A 21,150-nucleotide genomic window follows, 5' to 3' on the forward strand; every position below is an offset into this window, starting at 1 on the left:
TGCCCCCCCCCCTCTCCTGGGATATACTGCCCCCCCCCTCTCCTGGGATATACTGCCCCCCCCTCTCCTGGGATATACTGCCCCCCCCTCTCCTGGGATATACTGCCCCCCCCCTCTCCTGGGATATACTGCCCCCCCCCCTCTCCTGGGATATACTGCCCCCCCCCCCTCTCCTGGGATATACTGCCCCCCCCCTCTCCTGGGATATACTGCCCCCCCCTCTCCTGGGATATACTGCCCCCCCCCTCTCCTGGGATATACTGCCCCCCCCTCTCCTGGGATATACTGCCCCCCCCCTCTCCTGGGATATACTGCCCCCCCCCTCTCCTGGGATATACTGCCCCCCCCTCTCCTGGGATATACTGCCCCCCCCCCTCTCCTGGGATATACTGCGCCCCCCCCCTCTCCTGGGATATACTGCCCCCCCCCTCTCCTGGGATATACTGCCCCCCCCTCTCCTGGGATATACTGCCCCCCCCTCTCCTGGGATATACTGCCCCCCCCTCTCCTGGGATATACTGCCCCCCTCCTCTCCTGGGATATACTCCCCCCCCCCTCTCCTGGGATATACTGCCCCCCCCTCTCCTGGGATATACTGCCCCCCCCCTCTCCTGGGATATACTGCCCCCCCTCTCCTGGGATATACTGCCCCCCCCCTCTCCTGGGATATACTACCCCCCCCCCTGTCCTGGGATATACTGCCCCCCCCCTCTCCTGGGATATACTGCCCCCCCTCTCCTGGGATATACTGCCCCCCCCCCTCTCCTGGGATATACTGCCCCCCCCTCTCCTGGGATATACTGCGCCCCCCCCCTCTCCTGGGATATACTGCCCCCCCCCCTCTCCTGGGATATACTGCCCCCCCTCTCCTGGGATATACTGCCCCCCCTCTCCTGGGATATACTGCCCCCCCCCTCTCCTGGGATATACTGCGCCCCCCCTCTCCTGGGATATACTGCCCCCCCCTCTCCTGGGATATACTGCCCCCCCCTCTCCTGGGATATACTGCCCCCCCCCTCTCCTGGGATATACTGTGCCCCCCCCTCTCCTGGGATATACTGCGCCCCCCCTCTCCTGGGATATACTGCCCCCCCCTCTCCTGGGATATACTGCCCCCCCCTCTCCTGGGATATACTGCCCCCCCCCCTCTCCTGGGATATACTGCCCCCCCCTCTCCTGGGATATACTGCCCCCCCCTCTCCTGGGATATACTGCGCCCCCCTCTCCTGGGATATACTGCCCCCCCCCTCTCCTGGGATATACTGCCCCCCCCTCTCCTGGGATATACTGCCCGTCCCCTCTCCTGGGATATACTGCCCCCCCTCTCCTGGGATATACTGCCCCCCCCCTCTCCTGGGATATACTGCCCCCCCCTCTCCTGGGATATACTGCCCCCCCCTCTCCTGGGCGTTACATTGAATAAGGACCAGACGGGTACATGGGAAGGGGCGTTACATTGAACAAGGACCAGACGGGTACATGGGAAGGGGTGTTACATTGAACAAGGACCAGACGGGTACATGGGAAGGGGCGTTACATTGAACAAGGACCAGACGGGTACATGGGAAGGGGCGTTACATTGAACAAGGACCAGACGGGTACATGGGAAGGGGCGTTACATTGAATAAGGACCAGGCGGGTACATGGGAAGGGGCGTTACATTGAATAAGGACCAGACGGGTACATGGGAAGGGGCGTTACATTGAATACGGACCAGACGGATACATGGGAAGGGGCGTTACATTGAACAAGGACCAGACGGGTACATGGGAAGGGGCGTTACATTGAATACGGACCAGACGGATACATGGGAAGGGGTGTTACATTGAACAAGGACCAGACGGGTACATGGGAAGGGGCGTTACATTGAACAAGGACCAGACGGGTACATGGGAAGGGGCGTTACATTGAATAAGGACCAGACGGGTACATGGGAAGGGGCGTTACATTGAACAAGGACCAGACGGGTACATGGGAAGGGGCGTTACATTGAATAAGGACCAGACGGGTACATGGGAAGGGGCGTTACATTGAACAAGGACCAGACGGGTACATGGGAAGGGGCGTTACATTGAACAAGGACCAGACGGGTACATGGGAAGGGACGTTACATTGAACAAGGACCAGACGGGTACATGGGATGGGGCGTTACATTGAATAAGGACCAGACGGGTACATGGGAAGGGGCGTTACATTGAATAAGGACCAGACGGGTACATGGGAAGGGGCGTTACATTGAATAAGGACCAGACGGGTACATGGGAATGGGCGTTACATTGAATAAGGACCAGACGGGTACATGGGAAGGGGCGTTACATTGAATAAGGACGAGACGGGTACATGGGAAGGGGCGTTACATTGAACAAGGACCAGACGGGTACATGGGAAGGGACGTTACATTGAACAAGGACCAGACGGGTACATGGGAAGGGACGTTACATTGAACAAGGACCAGACGGGTACATGGGATGGGGCGTTACATTGAATAAGGACCAGACGGGTACATGGGAAGGGGCGTTACATTGAATAAGGACCAGACGGGTACATGGGAAGGGGCGTTACATTGAATAAGAACCAGACGGGTACATGGGAAGGGGCGTTACATTGAATAAGAACCAGACGGGTACATGGGAAGGGGCGTTACATTGAATAAGGACGAGACGGGTACATGGGAAGGGGCGTTACATTGAATAAGGCAGAGACGGGTACATGGGAAGGGGCGTTACATTGAATAAGGACCAGACGGGTACATGGGAAGGGGCGTTACCCTCACACCTTAGCTGTATATTTGGGCAAATTATTTAGGTGCGATTCCTTTAGGATACACGGGACCCAACTCATCTTGATTTTGTTTTTTTATAGTAGAGGCTGTTTCTCTGGCGACCCGAGTAAGTAAACAGCTCGTTCAGTCTTATGTAACCCCAATATACCACCAGCCTTGCAATAACCCCAATATACCACCAGCCTTGCAATAACCCCAATATACCACCAGCCTTACAATAACCCCAATATACCACCAGCTTTACAATAACTCCAATATACCACCAGCTTTACAATAACTCCAATATACCATCAGCCTTACAATAACCCCAATATACCATCAGCCTTACAATAACCCCAATATACCACCAGCCTTACAATAACCCCAAAATACCACCAGCCTTACAATAACCCCAATATACCACCAGCCTTACAATAACCCCAATATACCACCAGCCATACAATAACCCCAATATACCACCAGCCATACAATAACCCCAATAAACCACCAGCCATACAATAACCCCAATAAACCACCAGCCATACAATAACCCCAATATACCACCAGCCTTACAATAACTCCAATATACCACCAGCCTTACAATAACTCCAATATACCACCAGCCTTACAATAACCCCAATATACCACCAGCCTTACAATAACCCCAATATACCACCAGCCTTACAAAAACCCCAATATACCACCAGCCTTACAATAACTCCAATATACCACCAGCCTTACAATAACCCCAATATACCACCAGCCTTACAATAACCCCAATATACCACCAGCCTTACAATAACCCCAATATACCACCAGCCTTACAATAACTCCAATATACCACCAGCCTTACAATAACCCCAATATACCATCAGCCTTACAATAACCCCAATATACCACCAGCCTTACAATAACCCCAATATACCACCAGCCTTACAATAACTCCAATATACCACCAGCCTTACAATAACCCCAATATACCACCAGCCTTACAATAACCCCAATATACCACCAGCCTTACAATAACCCCAATATACCACCAGCCTTACAATAACCCCAATATACCACTAGCCTTACAATAACCCCAATATACCACCAGCCTTACAATAACCCCAATATACCACCAGCCTTACAATAACCCCAATATAGCAGCATTACAATAACCCCAATATACCACCAGCCTTACAATAACCCCAATATACCAGCACCCTTACAATAACCCCAATATACCACCAGCCTTACAATAACCCCAATATACCACCAGCCTTACAATAACCCCAATATACCACCAGCCTTACAATAACCCCAATATACCACCAGCCTTACAATAACTCCAATATACCACCAGCCTTACAATAACCCCAATATAGCAGCCTTACAATAACCCCAATATACCACCAGCCTTACAATAACCCCAATATACCACCAGCCTTACAATAACCCCAATATACCAATCTTACCATAACGGTTATAGAGCCGGGTAAATAAGGGAGAGGGAGGAGGTTATAGAGCCGGGTAAATAAGGGAGAGGGAGGAGGTTATAGAGCCGGGTAAATAAGGAAGAGGGAGGAGGTTATAGAGCCGGGTAAATAAGGAAGAGGGAGGAGGTTATAGAGCCGGGAAATAAGGAAGAGGGAGGAGGTTATAGAGCCGGGTAAATAAGGGAGAGGGAGGAGGTTATAGAGCCGGGTAAATAAGGAAGAGGGAGGAGGTTATAGAGCCGGGAAATAAGGAAGAGGGAGGAGGTTATAGAGCCGGGTAAATAAGGAAGAGGGAGGAGGTTATAGAGCCGGGTAAATAAGAAGAGGGAGGAGGTTATAGAGCCGGGAAATAAGGAAGAGGGAGGAGGTTATAGAGCCGGAAAATAAAAGGAGAGGGAGGAGGTTATAGAGCCGGGTAAATAAAGGAGGGAGGAGGTTATAGAGCCGGGTAAATAAAGGAGAGGGAGGAGGTTATAGAGCCGGGTAAATAAGGAAGAGGGAGGAGGTTATAGAGCCGGGTAAATAAGGAAGAGGGGGGAGGTTATAGAGCCGGGTAAATAAAGGAGAGGGAGGAGGTTATAGAGCCGGGTAAATAAGGAAGAGGGAGGAGGTTATAGAGCCGGGTAAATAAGGAAGAAGGAGGAGGTTATAGAGACGGGTAAATAAAGGAGAGGGAGGAGGTTATAGAGCCGGGTAAATAAGGGAGAGGGAGGAGGTTATAGAGCCGGGTAAATAAGGAAGAGGGAGGAGGTTATAGAGCCGGGTAAATAAAGGAAGAGGGAGGAGGTTATAGAGCCAGCTGTCGGGTAAATATACACTTACATATATTATATGGCACACTTCAATACATATGGGATATTGTAGGGGGGACCAGCTTGCCTTAATACATATGGGCTATATACAGGACACCTACACATCAGGAAAACATGGATACATCAATGCATAAGGGATATATGGAGACATTTACTCATCTCAATATGCGACAATAACTAAGAATGCTATTCAACTCAATGTCAGAGACATATAGGGGACACCTGTCCCCCCTCCTTGTATTAATGTCATATATGGGCATTTTCTCATCTCCGTGTATTAGAATATATAGGGGGAGCCTTCCTTATCTAAGTGCATAGGAATATGCACGTATATGAACCCGCTATTCAACTACAATACATACATGCACTCTCACTTTAATACATCAGGTCTATATAAGGGACCTTTATTCACCTATAGAATACTCATTAGAAATATTAATGATATGTCTGTTTACCTCAATACATTAATGGCATTAGTGCTCTCACCTCAATGCAATGAGCGTACTAATATATATATATATATATATATATATATATACACACACACACACACGGTAGTCTTCATGTCCCTAATGTATTAGCTCTATATGGGATCCTTACTTGCCTACATGCATTAGAAATATTAACAGCGGAGCTGTTACCCTCCATTGATCATATAGGGCTACTTTCCCTTCAATGCATTAGGAATATATAGGGCAGCCGCTTATGTCAATGCATTAGGAATATACATAAGGGAAGCTGTGCTGTTCTCAATGCACTCTAGGTACATACGGGAGCCTAACATCAATGCATTGGGGAAATATATAAGGGAACCTTTGCTGTTCTATATGCATTAGAGGTATGAAAGGGAGCCGTTCACCCCCATGCATTAGAGGTATATAGGGGAAGCTTTACACATCTAAACGCATTAGAGTTATATAGGGGAGCTTATCACCATAACTGAGGTATATAGGGGGAGCCTCTCACCCCAATGCATTACATGTATATAGGGGAGTCTCTCACCCCAATGCAGTACAGGTATATAGGGGAGCCTCCTCCCCCCCATACATTACAGGTATATAGGGGAGCCTCCTCCCCCCCCCATACATTACAGGTATATAGGGGAGCCTCTCCCCCCCCATACATTACAGGTATATAGGGGGGCTCTCCCCCCCAATGCAGTACAGGTATATAGGGGGGCCTCTCCCCCTCCAATGCATTAGAGGTATATAGGTGAACCTATCCCGCCAATAAATTACAGGTATATAGGGGAGCCTCTCTCCCCAGCATTACAGGTATATAGGGGAGCCTCTCTCCCCAGCATTACAGGTATATAGGGGAGCCTCTCTCCCCAGCATTACAGGTATATAGGGGAGCCTCTCTCCCCAGCATTACAGGTATATAGGGGAGCCTCTTCTCCCCCCATACATTACAGTATATAGATATATAGGGCACAGCAGACACCGGGCACCGGGTTGGGGCAGCGCAGCCGCCTCCTGCACAATACGGGGAGACACCGAGATGCCACTTACCTCCCAGCACCGGCCGACCGGGGCCTACACCGTGCGCGGCGCTGTGCGCTCCCCTCAGCGGGAACCCCCTGCGGACACCCCGGGGAGATCCGTGCAACCCATTCCTCCTGCTCCCTGCACGGGGTGTCCCGCACCGCCGCCGCTCTGTGCCGGGGACCGGTCCGGGGATCGCTCGGGCAGGAGACTCCGGTGTGAATAAGGAGCCGCACACATTCCCTCACTGACCGGGAGCCGCCTGCTGGAGGCTGCGCGGTACTGCAGGGCGGGCAGGGGAGCCATCTGCTGGAGGCTGCGCGGTACTGCAGGGCGGGCAGGGGAGCCATCTGCTGGAGGCTGCGCGGTACTGCAGGGCGGGCAGGGGAGCCATCTGCTGGAGGCTGTGCGGTACTGCAGGGCGGGCAGGGGAGCCATCTGCTGGAGGCTGAGCTGTACTGCAGGGAAGACAGGGGATCCACCTGCTGGAGGCTGCGGCTACTGCAGGGCGGACAGGGGAGCCGCCTGCTGGAGGCTGCGCGCTACTGCAGGGCGGACAGGGGAGCCGCCTGCTGGAGGCTGCGCGCTACTGCAGGGCGGACAGGGGAGTCGCCTGCTGGAGGCTGCGCGCTACTGCAGGGCGGACAGAGGAGCCGCCTGCTGGAGGCTGCGCGGTACTGCAGGGCGGGCAGGGGAGCCGCCTGCTGGAGGCTGCGCGCTACTGCAGGGCGGGCAGGGGAGCTGCCTGCTGGAGGCTGCGCGCTACTGCAGGACGGGCAGGGGAGCCGCCTGCTGGAGGCTGCGCGGTACTGCAGGGCGGGCAGGGGAGCCATCTGCTGGAGGCTGCGCGGTACTGCAGGGCAGACAGGGGAGCCGCCTGCTGGAGGCTGCGCGGTACTGCAGGGCAGACAGGGGAGCCGCCATCTGGAGGCTGCGCGGTACTGCAGGGCGGACAGGGGAGCCGCCATCTGGAGGCTGCGCGGTACTGCAGGGCGGACAGGGGAGCCGCCATCTGGAAGCTGCGAGGTACTGCAGGGCGGGCAGGGGAGCCATCTGCTGGAGGCTGAGCTGTACTGCAGGGCAGACAGGGGAGCTGCCTGGAGGCTGCGCGGTACTGTAGGGCAGACAGGGGAGCCACCTGCTGGAGGTTGCGCGGTACTGCAGGGCAGACAGGGGAGCCGCCATCTGGAGGCTGCGCGGTACTGTAGGGCGGACAGGGGAGCCACCTGCTGGAGGTTGTGCGGTACTGCAGGGCAGACAGGGGAGCGGGGAGCCACCTACTGGAGGCTGCGCGGTACTGCAGGGCGGACAGGGGAGCCACCTGCTGGAGGTTGCGTGGTACTGCAAGGCGGACAGGGGAGCCACCTGCTGGAGGTTGCACGGTACTACAGGGCAGACAGGGAGCCACCTGCTGGAGGCAGCGAGGTACTGCAGGGGAGCCACCTGCTGGAGGCTGCGTGATACTGCAGGGAAGACTGGGGAGACACCTGCTGGAGGCTGCGTGATACTGCAGGGCGGACAGGGAGCCACCTGCTGGACGCTGCGCAGTACTGCAGGGAAGACACCTGCTGGAGGCACTGCAGGGAAGACACCTGCTGGAGGCACTGCAGGGTAGACAGGGGAGCCACCTGCTGGAGGCTGCGCGGTACTGCAGGGCGGATAGGGGAGCCGCCTGCTGGAGGCTGCGTGATACTGCAGGGCGGACAGGGAGCCACCTGCTGGAGGCTGTGCGGTACTACAGGACGGGCAGGGGCGCCACCTGCTGGAGGCTGCGCAGTACTACTGCAAGGCGACACAGGAGAGGATTGAGTGCCAGAACTCATGCCATAGCTACATACCAGGGCACTTAAAGGGTTAAAAAAATAATAACGCTTTCGCCCTAGGTGGGAAGCACGGGGTCTCAGAAACTGAACCGCTTTAAATTTCAGCTCCGGGACCCCCTGCTCTCCAAGATACTTACTTGATTCCAATATCTCACTTCTGTTTAAAAGATCCCACGGCATGCAGGCCAGCAGGAATCTGCAAGGGATGATGTTGCAACTTGCTATTGTCCTGATGGACCTTTGAACAGCCATATTGTTTGCCCAGCTATGGATGCTACGGCCGCCCCTTCAGATGTATGTATGTTGGGAAGCAAGCAGTCACCGGAACGTAAACCAGTGAGTTTTCGCTCCAGAGATCCCCTGCTGAAAACCTTGTACAAAAATGAAAAACGAACAGCAACGCCACTTTAAAACAGACAACAGATACTTTATCCTATATCTATACTTACATTATATTGATCCAGAGGAAGGCAAACATAAAAACCCCTGTGACATATCATCCAATGCCATCTCATAAGGGGAAAAATAAATTCCTTCCGGACTCCCAAGAATTGGCAAATCGGATTAATCCCTGGATCAACACCCTTCCCATGTGTACTTATTTGGTATATCCCTGTATACCTTTCCTTTCTAAAAAGATGTCCAACCTTTTTTTGAACAAATCTATTATATCTGCCATCACAGTCTCCATGGGTAATGAATCCCACATTGTAACTGCCCTTACTGTAAAGAACCCTTTCCTTTGTTGCTGGTGAAATCTCCTTTCCTCCAACCTAAAAGGATGGCCCCGAGTCCTCTGTACGTTGGACGAATAGTTCTTATAAAAGCACCTTGTATCTGTAGACAGATACAAGTAAGGTAGCAGTGATACCTTTAAATGGGTAACTCGTGGCTAAAAAGCGTTTAAGGTTTCAGGACCACAAAGGGCCCTTGGTTCAGGCCGGGCCACAAGAATTGTAATGCAATTTCAGATACATTTAGAGACTTAAAACAACATTTTGAAAGTATTCAACATTTGTGCATGGCCTGGAAAGAGCAGAAACAAGAATAACTACGTACAGTATTATTATTTTTGCCTTCTAAAGTAATTCTACAAGTCAACTTTTACATTGGATTCGTCTTAATGCAGCAAATCAAATCATTTTGCACACACACACGTATTTAGCACGTTTCAAAATATTTATTGCTGTATTGTTCTTTATTCCAAGCAAAACTGGTATTTCATTGGTATTCCTACAGAGCAGTGAAATCAGCACCGCCGGGCGCGTTTGAAGCAGGGGGAGGCAGAGCTGAACCGTTTTAGTTTCAGCTCTGCGGATCCCCCAGTTTCCTTTTAATTTGTAGTCCCCACTGTCCCAGGGGAAACAAAATGGCCACCAAAGCGCAGGCCAACAGGAAAACGCAACAGATGACATTGTGGCTTCCTATTGGATGACCACCGGCGCCATCTTTAAATACCCAGCTCGGGGAATCCCCCGGGTTCAAACCCAGCACACAAATCTGCAGCGGGGCCGCTGCTTTTAAATTGTTCCTCGCAGTCCGTGCAGGGGAGGATTGCAATGCATTAAAAGGCCTTTCCAACACTGAAAGGGTTAATGACAAGAAATGAGGTAAATATACATGGGAAACAAACACAGATTATAAAAATACATTGCTGCAATGCAAGCTTGATTGTAAGAAATAAACGTTCGTTGTGGAAGCGCTGTGTGTTACTAAACATTAAAACGAGCAGGGACCACAGGTAACGACTCTATAAAAGTGGGGGTCACGTAAAAGGTAGGAGACCCCCCTTCCCCCCTGTTGGTAATTATCTAATAGGGTACATTTTTATATCCTTAGAACAGAGTGAGATAACGTTCACCTTTAAAAAAAAAAAAAAAAATAGGAGCTCTTCGGATAGTAAAAAAATACAATTTACATTTCAGTTCCAAACCTGTGTAACAAAAATACAATTCCGTGTGAAGTAGAAAAGCGCTCGGTGTAAAGTACATCATGACTTGGGGGGGCTGCTGCCCTGGGGGTCCCCTGCCCTGGGATCACACACAGGAAGGAGATTCATATGAGCATAAAATAAAAACACTAGTGCCAGGCAGTCAGTTCGGGGATTTGTATATATGTCTCAAATGTTTGCGGACGTTGGTAAGACGTGAGATTTTCTCAGGGTCATTCGGATGGATCCCAGCTCCTGATTGATCTTTTCCAGACGATCTTCCAAAGTTTCCTGGGAAGAAAGAGAGGACGAGAGATGACCAGGGGTTTGGGAGGAGGAGTGAGCTTCTAATAAAGGCAGCCGGGCTACATATGGACGGTCAATTTTTCATTCAATATCCCTACCTTCCCTAAGCAGCATGGGGATGTAAGGAACTGGTTTCGGGTTCAAAACATGATACTTGCCAAATTGGTATGCGTGGCCCTCTGTTCCCCATTTGCTGCACTTAGACAACAGTTATATAATGTGCTGGGAAATATATATATATATATATATATATACATATATACACATATACACATATACACATACACACACACACACACACACACACACACACACAATATGGTCATAATATAAAAATATACTAGAGCAGGGGGGTGCAAAGTATTTAAGTCGCGCCCCCCCCCCCGCCCTCTTATCTGCGACGTTGCTATGAGAAGATGCTGGAGAGAAGGTACGAGGTAGTTACAGAGGCGCCGCGCTCTCCCCCGGCAATCAGTTTAAACGTTGTGGGGAAGAGCGCGGGGCTCGGGTCGGATACCCCCCTTAGAATGTTTCTCGCCCCCTGCCCCCCAGTTTCCAATTATCTGCATTGGATCTGTCACAACCAGCTGCATGAAAAGACATGTACATTTGGAAAGTGTCTTTTGACACACACGTAATTTTGGGGGTTTATACGAGCTTACTGGGTATCTGTGTGCTGAAAATAATGAGCTTTGGCTCAGATGAGACCACCTGCCCCACATCATGTAAATATATATATATATAAATAAAATCAATAAACACACACACCACACACCCCAACAAAAAGGGGGTAATACTCCTTTAAACAGAGGAAGAGGAATGCCAAACCAGGACCCCAAGAAGCAGAATTTGGTAGTTAACAGTGAATTTTGGGGGAAGCCAGCAAAGAGATTCCAGAAGGGGAACAAACACAGAAGAACCAGAGGGTTCCTGCTACAGTGTTTTGAAATCGAAAGTCAGAGCTCCACAAAGCACAAGGTTACAAGACAAGAAGGACACAAGTCCAAGGTTACAAGACAAGAAGGACACAAGTCCAAGGTTACAAGACAAGAAGGACACAAGTCCCAGGTTACAAGACAAGAAGGACACAAGTCCAAGGTTACAAGACAAGAAGGACACAAGTCCAAGGTTACAAGACAAGAAGGACACGAGTCCAAGGTTACAAGACAAGAAGGACACAAGTCCAAGGTTACAAGACAAGGACACGAGTCCAAGGTTACAAGACAAGAAGGACACGAGTCCAAGGTTACAAGACAAGAAGGACACGAGTCCAAGGTTACAAGACAAGAAGGACACGAGTCCAAGGTTACAAGACAAGAAGGACACGAGTCCAAGGCTATTCACTTTACCTACACAAACAAACAAAACGAGCGAAACACTAGAAAACGGGTTACCTTTTCTACTCTACTTTGCAAGCTCGATCTTCCGCCGGGACAGGGCACACGACTGAGAGCAGCTTCGATCTGTTGGCATAAAACACGTCACACTTACTACTTAGGCCTCGTTCTGGGTGCAGGCTTCGGAGGGAGGGCGTGCTGCCGTGCGAGCTGCCGTGGGACACAATGTATTCAAATTGAATACCGGTTGTCAGGGTAGCAGCTGCCCTGTCTCCGAAGCCCGGAGTTGACGCTGGCTACAGTTTCACTAAACAAAAAAATCGTTTTTTGAGGCTGCAGCAGCGTCACTGGGACCTCGGCAGCCAATGAAATCATTCTTGAGAATGATTTCCAGACTGCAACTTGGATCCCTAACCTCAGGTCTGTAGCCCCCTCCCCGCCCCCTGAAAACGTCTGCTGGGGATGAACACACATCGCCCAGCAGACTGCCGCCCTCCCGCCCTCCAACTCCTGTCTCTGGCACCCTGAACGAGGCCTTAACATTTAATGTCAAAAACATAATTAGGTGTTAAATAAGGAGAAGAAACCATGAATACAATGTTGCCATTTCTAACCGAACATGCAGAGATAATGTTAAAGGTTCAGTCCATGTAATATCACACGTGTTTTTTAATAAATGAGTTCTGTAGTATTAGATAATACTTACTGCATTATTTTTCTCTCCAAATTCTACTCTTAATACCATTTTTAATGAGTTTTAATACACTGAGCATCCTTTGATTTCTATAGCAGGCTTTATCCCACCTCCCCAGCGGTGCAAGATATGTGCAACACTTTCCTGTTTGTGATAATTTGTTGCAAATGTTTCCAGCAGTTTGAGTTCCAAACTGTAACAATATATGTTACTGTTGTGAAGATTGAGATAATGTGAGTGGCTATCATCACCTCCATTTTGGCCTAAACCACCATTTTCTGAGTGTTTGCTATATGAATGTATATTTGTCTCATTCGTGAATGAATGAATGAACTGTGAATGTTTGAATCTGCAGAGTATCGCTCCTAGATATAACTAACCCTTTTTAATTCCTACAAGGCAGGCAAGAATTGAAATAGCATTCGTAAGCGATTAGACATTCCTGCTGATCTGAGTTCTTTCTTATCTGACAGCCACAGCATACATACAGGGCTGGACACAGTAACTCCCTTATGTCACAGGGTTGGGAGGCCCACATTATGGTAAATTATCGATAAGAATATAGTAATGTAAAGCATATATATGTATCAACTAATATATTTTTGCATGTCATCATATCATCACTTATCTGTAAGCCAGCCCCCTTAAGGGGTGTATTACTCATTTTGAAATGTATAAAAATGTGATACTAAGCAATATGTTTTCAGAGGCTTGAGTTCTTTCTGAATTCTTGTCTCCCAAATTGTGCCTTGGTACAGATAAACTCATGTGTTACGTTTTGAACCCTGTATTTGACTCATTGATCTTATTTCTAAGCTTTGACACTGTAGTATTACAAGGATACATTGTAGCTGCTGAGTTACACAAACTGAAGGCTTGATTTAAAGTGGAAGGCAGCCATTTAGTGAACCCTGGAAACAGCATCTATGCTTATCGATTACGGGAGAACAAGTCGTTCAGCATTTTAGGTCATTTGTTTTCAACTAAGGTAATCTAAGGCTGCATATATTAATATATACATTTTTATATTTTTTGCAAGTGCTGCTTGGACTGCCTAAAGATTTCTTTTCACACCAACAATTAACACAAGACATCTGCTGAAGATGCATGGTGCACATTCAATAAAATGAGTGGCTTAAATAAGGGGTGCTCAACTCCAGCACTCAAGCTCCCCCTCCAACAGGTCAGGTTTTCAGGATATCCCAGCTTCAGCACAGGTGGTTCAATCAGAGGCTCAGTCGAAGAATGAGCCTCTGATTGAGCCACCTGTGCTGAAGCAGGGATATCCTAAAAACCTGACCTGTTGGGGGGGGGAGTGGGGCGCGTTTGAGGATTGGAGTTGAGCGCCCCATGGTTACATGACCGTTCCTTTACTGGGTTACTTTAGAACAGTGAAATATTTGACATGTTTAGTTGTGGGAAACAAACCATTTCCTTTCCTATATAAAAAACCACCACACAAGCCTAATACATACTGTACGTGTTGATTTACAAAGAAAGAAATGAATATAAAAAGTTACCTGCTGTTTTTCATGTATTAGTTCATCGAAAAGCTTCTCGGTATCAGCGATTTTCTTCCTCCTTTCTCTGAATGTGAATTCGGTCTCGTAGGGCGTTACTAGAAAAGGAGCCAGCGGGTCTTTACTGCGCCCGGGAGGGGTCCCCGGGCTAAGAAAACTCTTCCTGACTGTAGGAACAGGGCAAATAGAAAGACTTTGTTTGATGCGGCTTTCTCTACCACACAGAACGATGACGACGCGGAACATTAACATCGTCCCACAAAGACGTTAGAGAACCCGCATGTTCCAGAAGTTCCATTCGGACCGCACTTCATACGGGATTTATACAATAGTAATGGGTATGCAGGGATTGTACAAGGATAACAGCCAAGAATCAAAAGCAAAATATTGGTTGTTTTAGAAAGATATATAATTAAAAAAAAAAAAAAAAAAAAGAGAGAGAGCAGATGCCCCCCCAAAAATGGGGTCACCGGAACTGAACCACATTGGACCGCTCCCAGAGATATTTACCTCTGTATCTGATGCCAGGAGAAGCTCCGCAGGTTTAAATGTCCAGGTCACACGAGCCAATAGGATTCCGCAAGTGATGACGACCCAGCTTCCTATTGGCCCACGTGATGCGGGAGCTTTAAATCCGCCATTTCAATAGCCCCACATAGCACGGCTAGAGCTCCTACCGGCACCCCCTACGGGGGTATAGTATCTTGGGAAGTAGAGGGTCTCCGGAGCTGAAGTTAACACAGTTAAGCTCTGGAGACCCCCTGCTTCATTCCTATATAAAACTATTTTTTTAAAGAGGGGAAAGCAGAATTGCTGCTTTAATTGGTGGTAAACTATAGAATAAGGTATGTGATGGAGATCACATGCTCACGTTTTACTTTTCAGATGTACAAAAACAATTCTTAAAGTGATGGAGAAAACAAGAAAATGCAATTGTTTTCCCTGCAGCTTTGTCCAAGGCTGCGTCCACGCTGGCATTGAGAGCGCGGCGCCTGCAGTTTACTTACTGCAATATAATAATCCTTGCGTCCCCGCTCACGCAGCGCGCACGTAAGGTCCCCAAGCTTGGTGCTTGGGGAGACAGTTCGATTTGATTTTGGAGCACAGAGCAGTCACATGACCCTGCTCTGACCAATGGGGGGGAGAGAGGCAGTATTGCAGGACAGCGAGTGACGTCACTGCTCTCAAGCATGAGCGCGCTCAGCGGCAGCGTGGCCGCAGCCTAAGTTACATGTGCGTGTCATTACTACACTGTATTGTAATGTAGGCCACACAAGAAACAAGAGCAAGTCAAAGGGCGGCTTTGCACAAAAGGTTATCCGGTAGATTGTAAGCTCTCCGGGGCAGGGTGCACGTCTGATCGTAAGGTTTAATTGGTGTTTGAAGCTCTTATTCCCTTTATGTATTACACCTCATGATGGGATTTTGTTGTACCAATTACTATTGTGAAACACACACACGCACACGTGCACGCACGTTCCTTGTGGAATTCTGCGCACGCGAAAGCAGAACACATTTGATTACCCTCTGGGTCTTCATGCGACGTGAACTGAAGTCTCTTTCTTGGAGAGGGGTCTTTAAATGTAGGTGGATCATCCCAAACGACATCAAACCTAGAATATATATATTTTTTAAATTAAGTAAAATACAGCAAAGTCTGATCCATCAGAATCCCTCATCCACTGCAAACATGCAACATGCAACATGCAACTCCATTACATGCCATTCGGAAAACTATACAAAACCAAAAAGAACTGTACAGCTGCATTTATTAATGCAACAGAAAAGCAGAAATACCACACCCCTTGCCAAATCTTTACCAAGATTTGGGTTATGACGTAAAATTCCCCAAATCAATATTATAGTGAAAGGACTCCCGATTGATTAAAGTCTCACCTTGTCACTGTATTCTCCTCATTGCGCTGTAATTGACTGAACCCTGGGGATAAATTCTCCCTTGGCGAACGTTTTGGACTGTATTTCACAGACATCGGCGCCAGCATCAACTCTCGCTTTGCTGCAAAACAGAAAGCTCTGCGTTTACTGCAAGCAGATCGCAGGCCTCAATACCCTGCTATATACCACTATATATAGGATAGCCAAAAGATTACAGCCCGATTTGCCAATTGGTATCAACAAACTTTAGGATATTGCCATCACCAACAAGTAAACCTAGATTGGGCTCACTGATATGTTCTGCAGGCAAACCCAAAGAACAGAAGGAAGGGTGAACAAATTCATATTGTTCACCCTAAATGAGAAAATTATATATACATATAGCGCTTTACAGCAGTAATTCTCGTGACATAATATTATAACATAATGGGTATAAGCGCTTCAGACATAAAACAATAGGAAAAGAAATGCCTGCCCCGAAGAGCTTACAATCTAAGTGGGGAGAACTTAGAGACAGTAGGAGGGTGTTCTGGGAAGTGCGTCTGCAAGGGGCCACAGTCAGTGCATCGGAGATGTATAGTGTCAGCCAGCGGGGCTGCCCATACGCTGCGTTAGAGAGATGTCTTTTAAGAAAGGTGGAGCCGTTATCTGTACGTGATGTTGACCGGTATCACCTCCACCCCATTTCAAAGTCCAATAGGGAATAATTTATTCAGTTCGGTGTTACAGTGGGTAACAGCCATCAGATGTCAGAACCACAGAAGAATAGCCTGCATGGAATATGTATGTTGGGGCAAAATGCATTTTCTAGGGAGAAAGCAGCTTTGGGGTTTTTAAGAATAAGACGACCAAATTATCAACTCCTGTTTTGATCATCTGGCCTTATTTCTATATAATTGTGAAATGGGGACAATCCCCCCCGGGTGCTACTAAAATTCCTGTGGATAATGTAATCAACCATGGGGCAAAATCAAAGAGATAGTAGAGACGGACCATAAATAATCCTGTAAAAGCTGTTCCGTGGCACTATATGATGTGGTGTAGATAGACAGGTTACAGTGTCGACTCCATGTGTGGGATGGAGGAGGGGGGAGTCAGGGGAATGAGAATACTGCCCAATGATGAAGGGCAACCCCTGAATATGCACATCAATCCCTTACCCTCCACCTATGTAATCCTCCTGTTCTGAAAACACTGGATAGAATCCTGTATACCCACTGGCCACTTGTAACAGTATAGATACTTGATTGGTAGGTAGTATACTCACTACTGTGATCGTATGTCTCGTATGGCGTGCTTCGCTCCCAAGGTAAGCAGCAACAATAGGAGGAAACTGGAACGAGCACTGCAAGGAATCCGGACTGGAGGCAGGGTTAAAATAAAGGCGATAAAGGGCCTGTCGGCAAGAAACGCATCAGAGGAGCCTGATGTTTGTTATATGTCTTGAGGCATCATGCCTGAAATAAATTTGCCTTTATTTCAACCCTGGCTCCAGTCCGGATTCCTTGCAGTGCTAGTTCCAGTTTTCTCCTATTATTTCTATATAAAAGCAGTCAGGGTACATCGAGAAAACAACGAAGAAAGAAAGACTGGATCTAATACATCATACGCAGAGAAGGACAACGCATCCCTGGCCACAAAAGGTGCTCAAAACAATAAATAATGCCTCCAACATCCTCACTTGGAGTGGTTACGGAGGTTGGCTTCCTGTTGGAAGGTGGAAGGGACGAAGACCTTGGACTAGGAGAGTTCAGTCGTCTTTGGCGATCTCTGTGTTTCTCAGGAGACCCGCGAGGACTCCAGCGGTGAACAAACCCAATGCTTTCCCTCCGACTGGACAGTTCTGCAGGGCACAAACATAGAACATTGAAAATATGGAAAAGTGAAACTGGATCTGCGAAACGCGTAGGGCGGAGTTCCTGGGAAAGGCAGCGCGCCAGTATCCAGCTCGGAACACACAGTTTACGTTAGCGGACGCGTGAAGGAGCCATGAGGACGCTGGCGAGATCCCCCTGCCTGGATGAGTCCCCCTGGCACCATCTCGTATACCCACAGCCAAATTAAGCCACCTTCACATGCTCGCTCGGGGAGAGGATTTTTCATTGTATACATTTATTTTTATATACAAAAATACCTTACTGCTATGAACTAATTGTGCGAGTGCATTCCTTACCACTTCATTCTGTACTACTAATTATACTAATTAACTGTACTTCCATATATTATATAAACACACACACACGTATATATTTATTTATTTTTCCCAACCCCAGTTGCGTTTACAGTCTTTTTAAGACCATTTCTTTGAACCTGGAGTTACTAAGCCGTAATAAAAACTAGCAAGCTACATCCCTGTGCTATCTAACCTGGACATGTTTTATAATCATTTATCACCAACTCAGAATGGTAGGGAGATACAGTAGCACAGACAGCTTGCGGTGCAACAATAACATTCATATTTATACCAATATGTTAGTGCTCGACGGAGGTTCTATTGGTTATTGTATATTGAAATACATTTAGTCGTGAGCTCTCAATACGCCAACCTATGTTTGAACTTTTCTTATTTACATAAATCACTGATATCATCAATTATTCATTTGCTAGTCTGAGAAATAGGACAGACCCTTCTGCTGAGCAAAACTAAAAAAAGGATAAAAGCACAGAATCTTGTCACAAGTTCACTTTACTCTTATGGCTGATGTGAAAGTGAAAAGAAACCCAATTCAAGCAGACTTACTATAAGCAGCATTTTCTTTTTCAGTTTCCGTGCCCCAACTTTCCGATGCTTTTTTGTCTTCGAAATCTCTCATGGCTTTTATAATTGGGCTGTCCCGACTTCCGCCATCTTGTCTCTTCAGCTTTGTTGCTAACGTGTCATGTGAAGGATCCCTTTCTGGAGGAGAATGGTACCTTAAATAAGATTTGCAAAATGCCATATAAGAAGCATATATTTCCTACTGCATTCTGCTAGGGCCAGTTAAAAGCAGCTGCACACACTATGATCGCCACGTTTTTTGTGTGTTTTTTTTACTTTAAAGAGATCTCTACCAACGCGGTGTTATATATTTAAAAATAGGATGCTCCGTTCAGGAGATACAAGCTTTTGAAATATGTGTCCGAGGGGTTAAAATGGAGCTTTTCCCCCAGAGTTCAGTGCAGTCTAAAAGGTTAGCATGGTAACCTCAGAGGCCAGAGATTAAGAAAATAGTATTTTGGGGGAGTATTTTAATGCTTCAAAAACAAAATACAAAGCTGGACATGCTCAGGGGGGAAAGATATTAACTTTCAGTTAAACGGACACAGGATTCAATGCGAGATTGCGGCTTTATTAAACCATCCTCCAATTCAGTGGCTGCAGCAAAACAATTTGGATGATATACGGAAAAGCAAAGTGATATACAGTAGTAAAGGCCGTGTGTGTTCCAGGCTCGGTATGTTTTTTGTGCCTGTGTCTATATGTATACAAAAGTATATACATGTACACGCACACACGCGCATCTTATTCAGTATGCTGTGAATCCGCTTGACACTCATCAAAATGAATGAGACTAAGAACTCTGGCAAGAAGCAACTGCACCGCATACTGAATGCAGGTTATAGGGGGACATGCCGCTACGAGTTATCACACAAATTCTGGCGTTTACGGGTTAACACATCATTCATGTGCCCCATAGAAAGAAAAGGGGGTAACTCACTAACTAAAGAGTGCCAATCTGACACCATTACTCGTAACGTTCCACTGACTTCCATGTGCATCTTTGTTGCAATAGATCTGCACTCTCTCTCTCTCTCTCTCTCAGCTTACAGATCATCTCCCCGGGGGGCGAGCGATCATTACGCGAGAATTCCTTTCCTTGCGGCCGGCTCACCTGTTCGGCACATACGCCGCCTCCTGCATGTTATCCGCTTCCCTTGCTTTGTTATCCAGAGGCTGACCAGTGAAGATTGAGCACTCGGCTGGGGTGAGACACTTCCGCTTGACCACATCCACTGTACGGAAGTTACTAGAAGGGTGAAAAGTTTAAGGACTTTAAAAAAAAAAAAAAAAAAAAACTAACGACAAGTTACGTAAACATGTTACCTCAACAGGATTACACAAATCTCTAGATCTCTCTCAGGAATGGATAATCCTGGGTGCCTGATCGCCCAGGTGATAATAATAATAATAATAATAATAGCATGTTCTTGTATAGCGCTGCTAGTTTTACGTAGCGCTTTACAGAGACATTTTGGAGACAGTCCCTGCCCTGCAGAGCTTACAATCTATGTTTTTGGTGCCTGATTAAAGTTTGCCTCTGGCGCCTGTGCCGCCGCAGTGCTGCGCAGACCGACTGGTCAGTCACTGTCACGACCTGCAATCGTGCTTTCCTAGAGTGACCGAAAAACAGGATTGGGCCTCACTGTTAGCTGCTGCGGCGGTGACTGACTGGCCGGTCATAGCTGTGCCCCTTTGGCTTGCAGGGGGAGGAAGGGGAAAGAGATCGGAGCGGGTAGGAGCGAAACGCAAGAGGCGAGAAAGGGAGCGAGGCGCAGCGCTCCAGGATTCCCTGCTCCCAATACTGACAGTGTGGCCGGGAATGAGGGGAGGAGGGTATGTGTGCGTCAGTATCAAAATCGTTTGTCACACTACTCCTCACTGCATTTCTGCAAACAAAAAAACATTCATATTTATATTTATTTTATCCATCATCAGTTAAACGTGAAAAAAACAAAAACAAAAAAAACGATTCAACTCATATTCAGATGTGGTACACGACCTGTGGAGAGCCAACGCCCCAAGCCACATGGCTCTTGTAACGGTTTTGTTTGAGTCAGTGGGACTCACTCACTTCTGACAGCGTGGCTGGGGTGCGGGGGGTGCAGTTCGGTCAGTGTGTCAGTGTCAGAGTGTGTGTCACAGATGCACACTAACACACAAGGGCTTCAAAGTTCTGTCTGGCTCCTAAAGGTTTTATATGTTTGCCCACCTCTGGTATTATGCAGCATACACACACATACCAGTAACAGTACTGGTCTATATCTGATTTACATTGTCCATACCAGTAACAGTACTGCTATATATCCGATTTACATTGTCCATACCAGTAACAGTACTGCTATATA

General features: G+C 47.8%; 2 protein-coding genes across 16 annotated transcripts in view; both read right to left on the reverse strand.

Annotated features, from left to right (window-relative positions):
- Window positions 1–6,801, reverse strand: part of PITPNM2 (phosphatidylinositol transfer protein membrane associated 2) — a 206,790-nt gene extending 199,989 nt beyond the window's left edge. For all 11 annotated transcript variants that reach the window (XM_075568304.1, XM_075568312.1, XM_075568309.1 and 8 more), the window contains exon 1: window positions 6,566–6,801. The gene's annotated coding sequence lies outside the window, so the exon portion shown is untranslated. The remainder of the gene's footprint in view (window positions 1–6,565) is intronic.
- Window positions 6,802–9,529: 2,728 nt separating this feature from the next.
- MPHOSPH9 (M-phase phosphoprotein 9) overlaps window positions 9,530–21,150 on the reverse strand; it is a 34,245-nt gene continuing 22,624 nt past the window's right edge. For all 5 annotated transcript variants that reach the window (XM_075568319.1, XM_075568320.1, XM_075568321.1 and 2 more), the window contains 8 exons: window positions 19,917–20,051; window positions 18,785–18,957; window positions 17,726–17,887; window positions 16,045–16,165; window positions 15,673–15,761; window positions 14,149–14,315; window positions 11,992–12,060; window positions 9,530–10,582 (listed from right to left, as the gene is read on the reverse strand). In XM_075568319.1, coding sequence (XP_075424434.1) covers window positions 10,481–10,582; window positions 11,992–12,060; window positions 14,149–14,315; window positions 15,673–15,761; window positions 16,045–16,165; window positions 17,726–17,887; window positions 18,785–18,957; window positions 19,917–20,051 — 1,018 coding nt within the window. In that variant the 3' untranslated portion in view covers window positions 9,530–10,480. The remainder of the gene's footprint in view (window positions 10,583–11,991; window positions 12,061–14,148; window positions 14,316–15,672; window positions 15,762–16,044; window positions 16,166–17,725; window positions 17,888–18,784; window positions 18,958–19,916; window positions 20,052–21,150) is intronic.

Source organism: Ascaphus truei, chromosome 13, assembly GCF_040206685.1.
Source record: "Ascaphus truei isolate aAscTru1 chromosome 13, aAscTru1.hap1, whole genome shotgun sequence".
NCBI classification, from domain to species: Eukaryota; Metazoa; Chordata; class Amphibia; order Anura; family Ascaphidae; genus Ascaphus; species Ascaphus truei.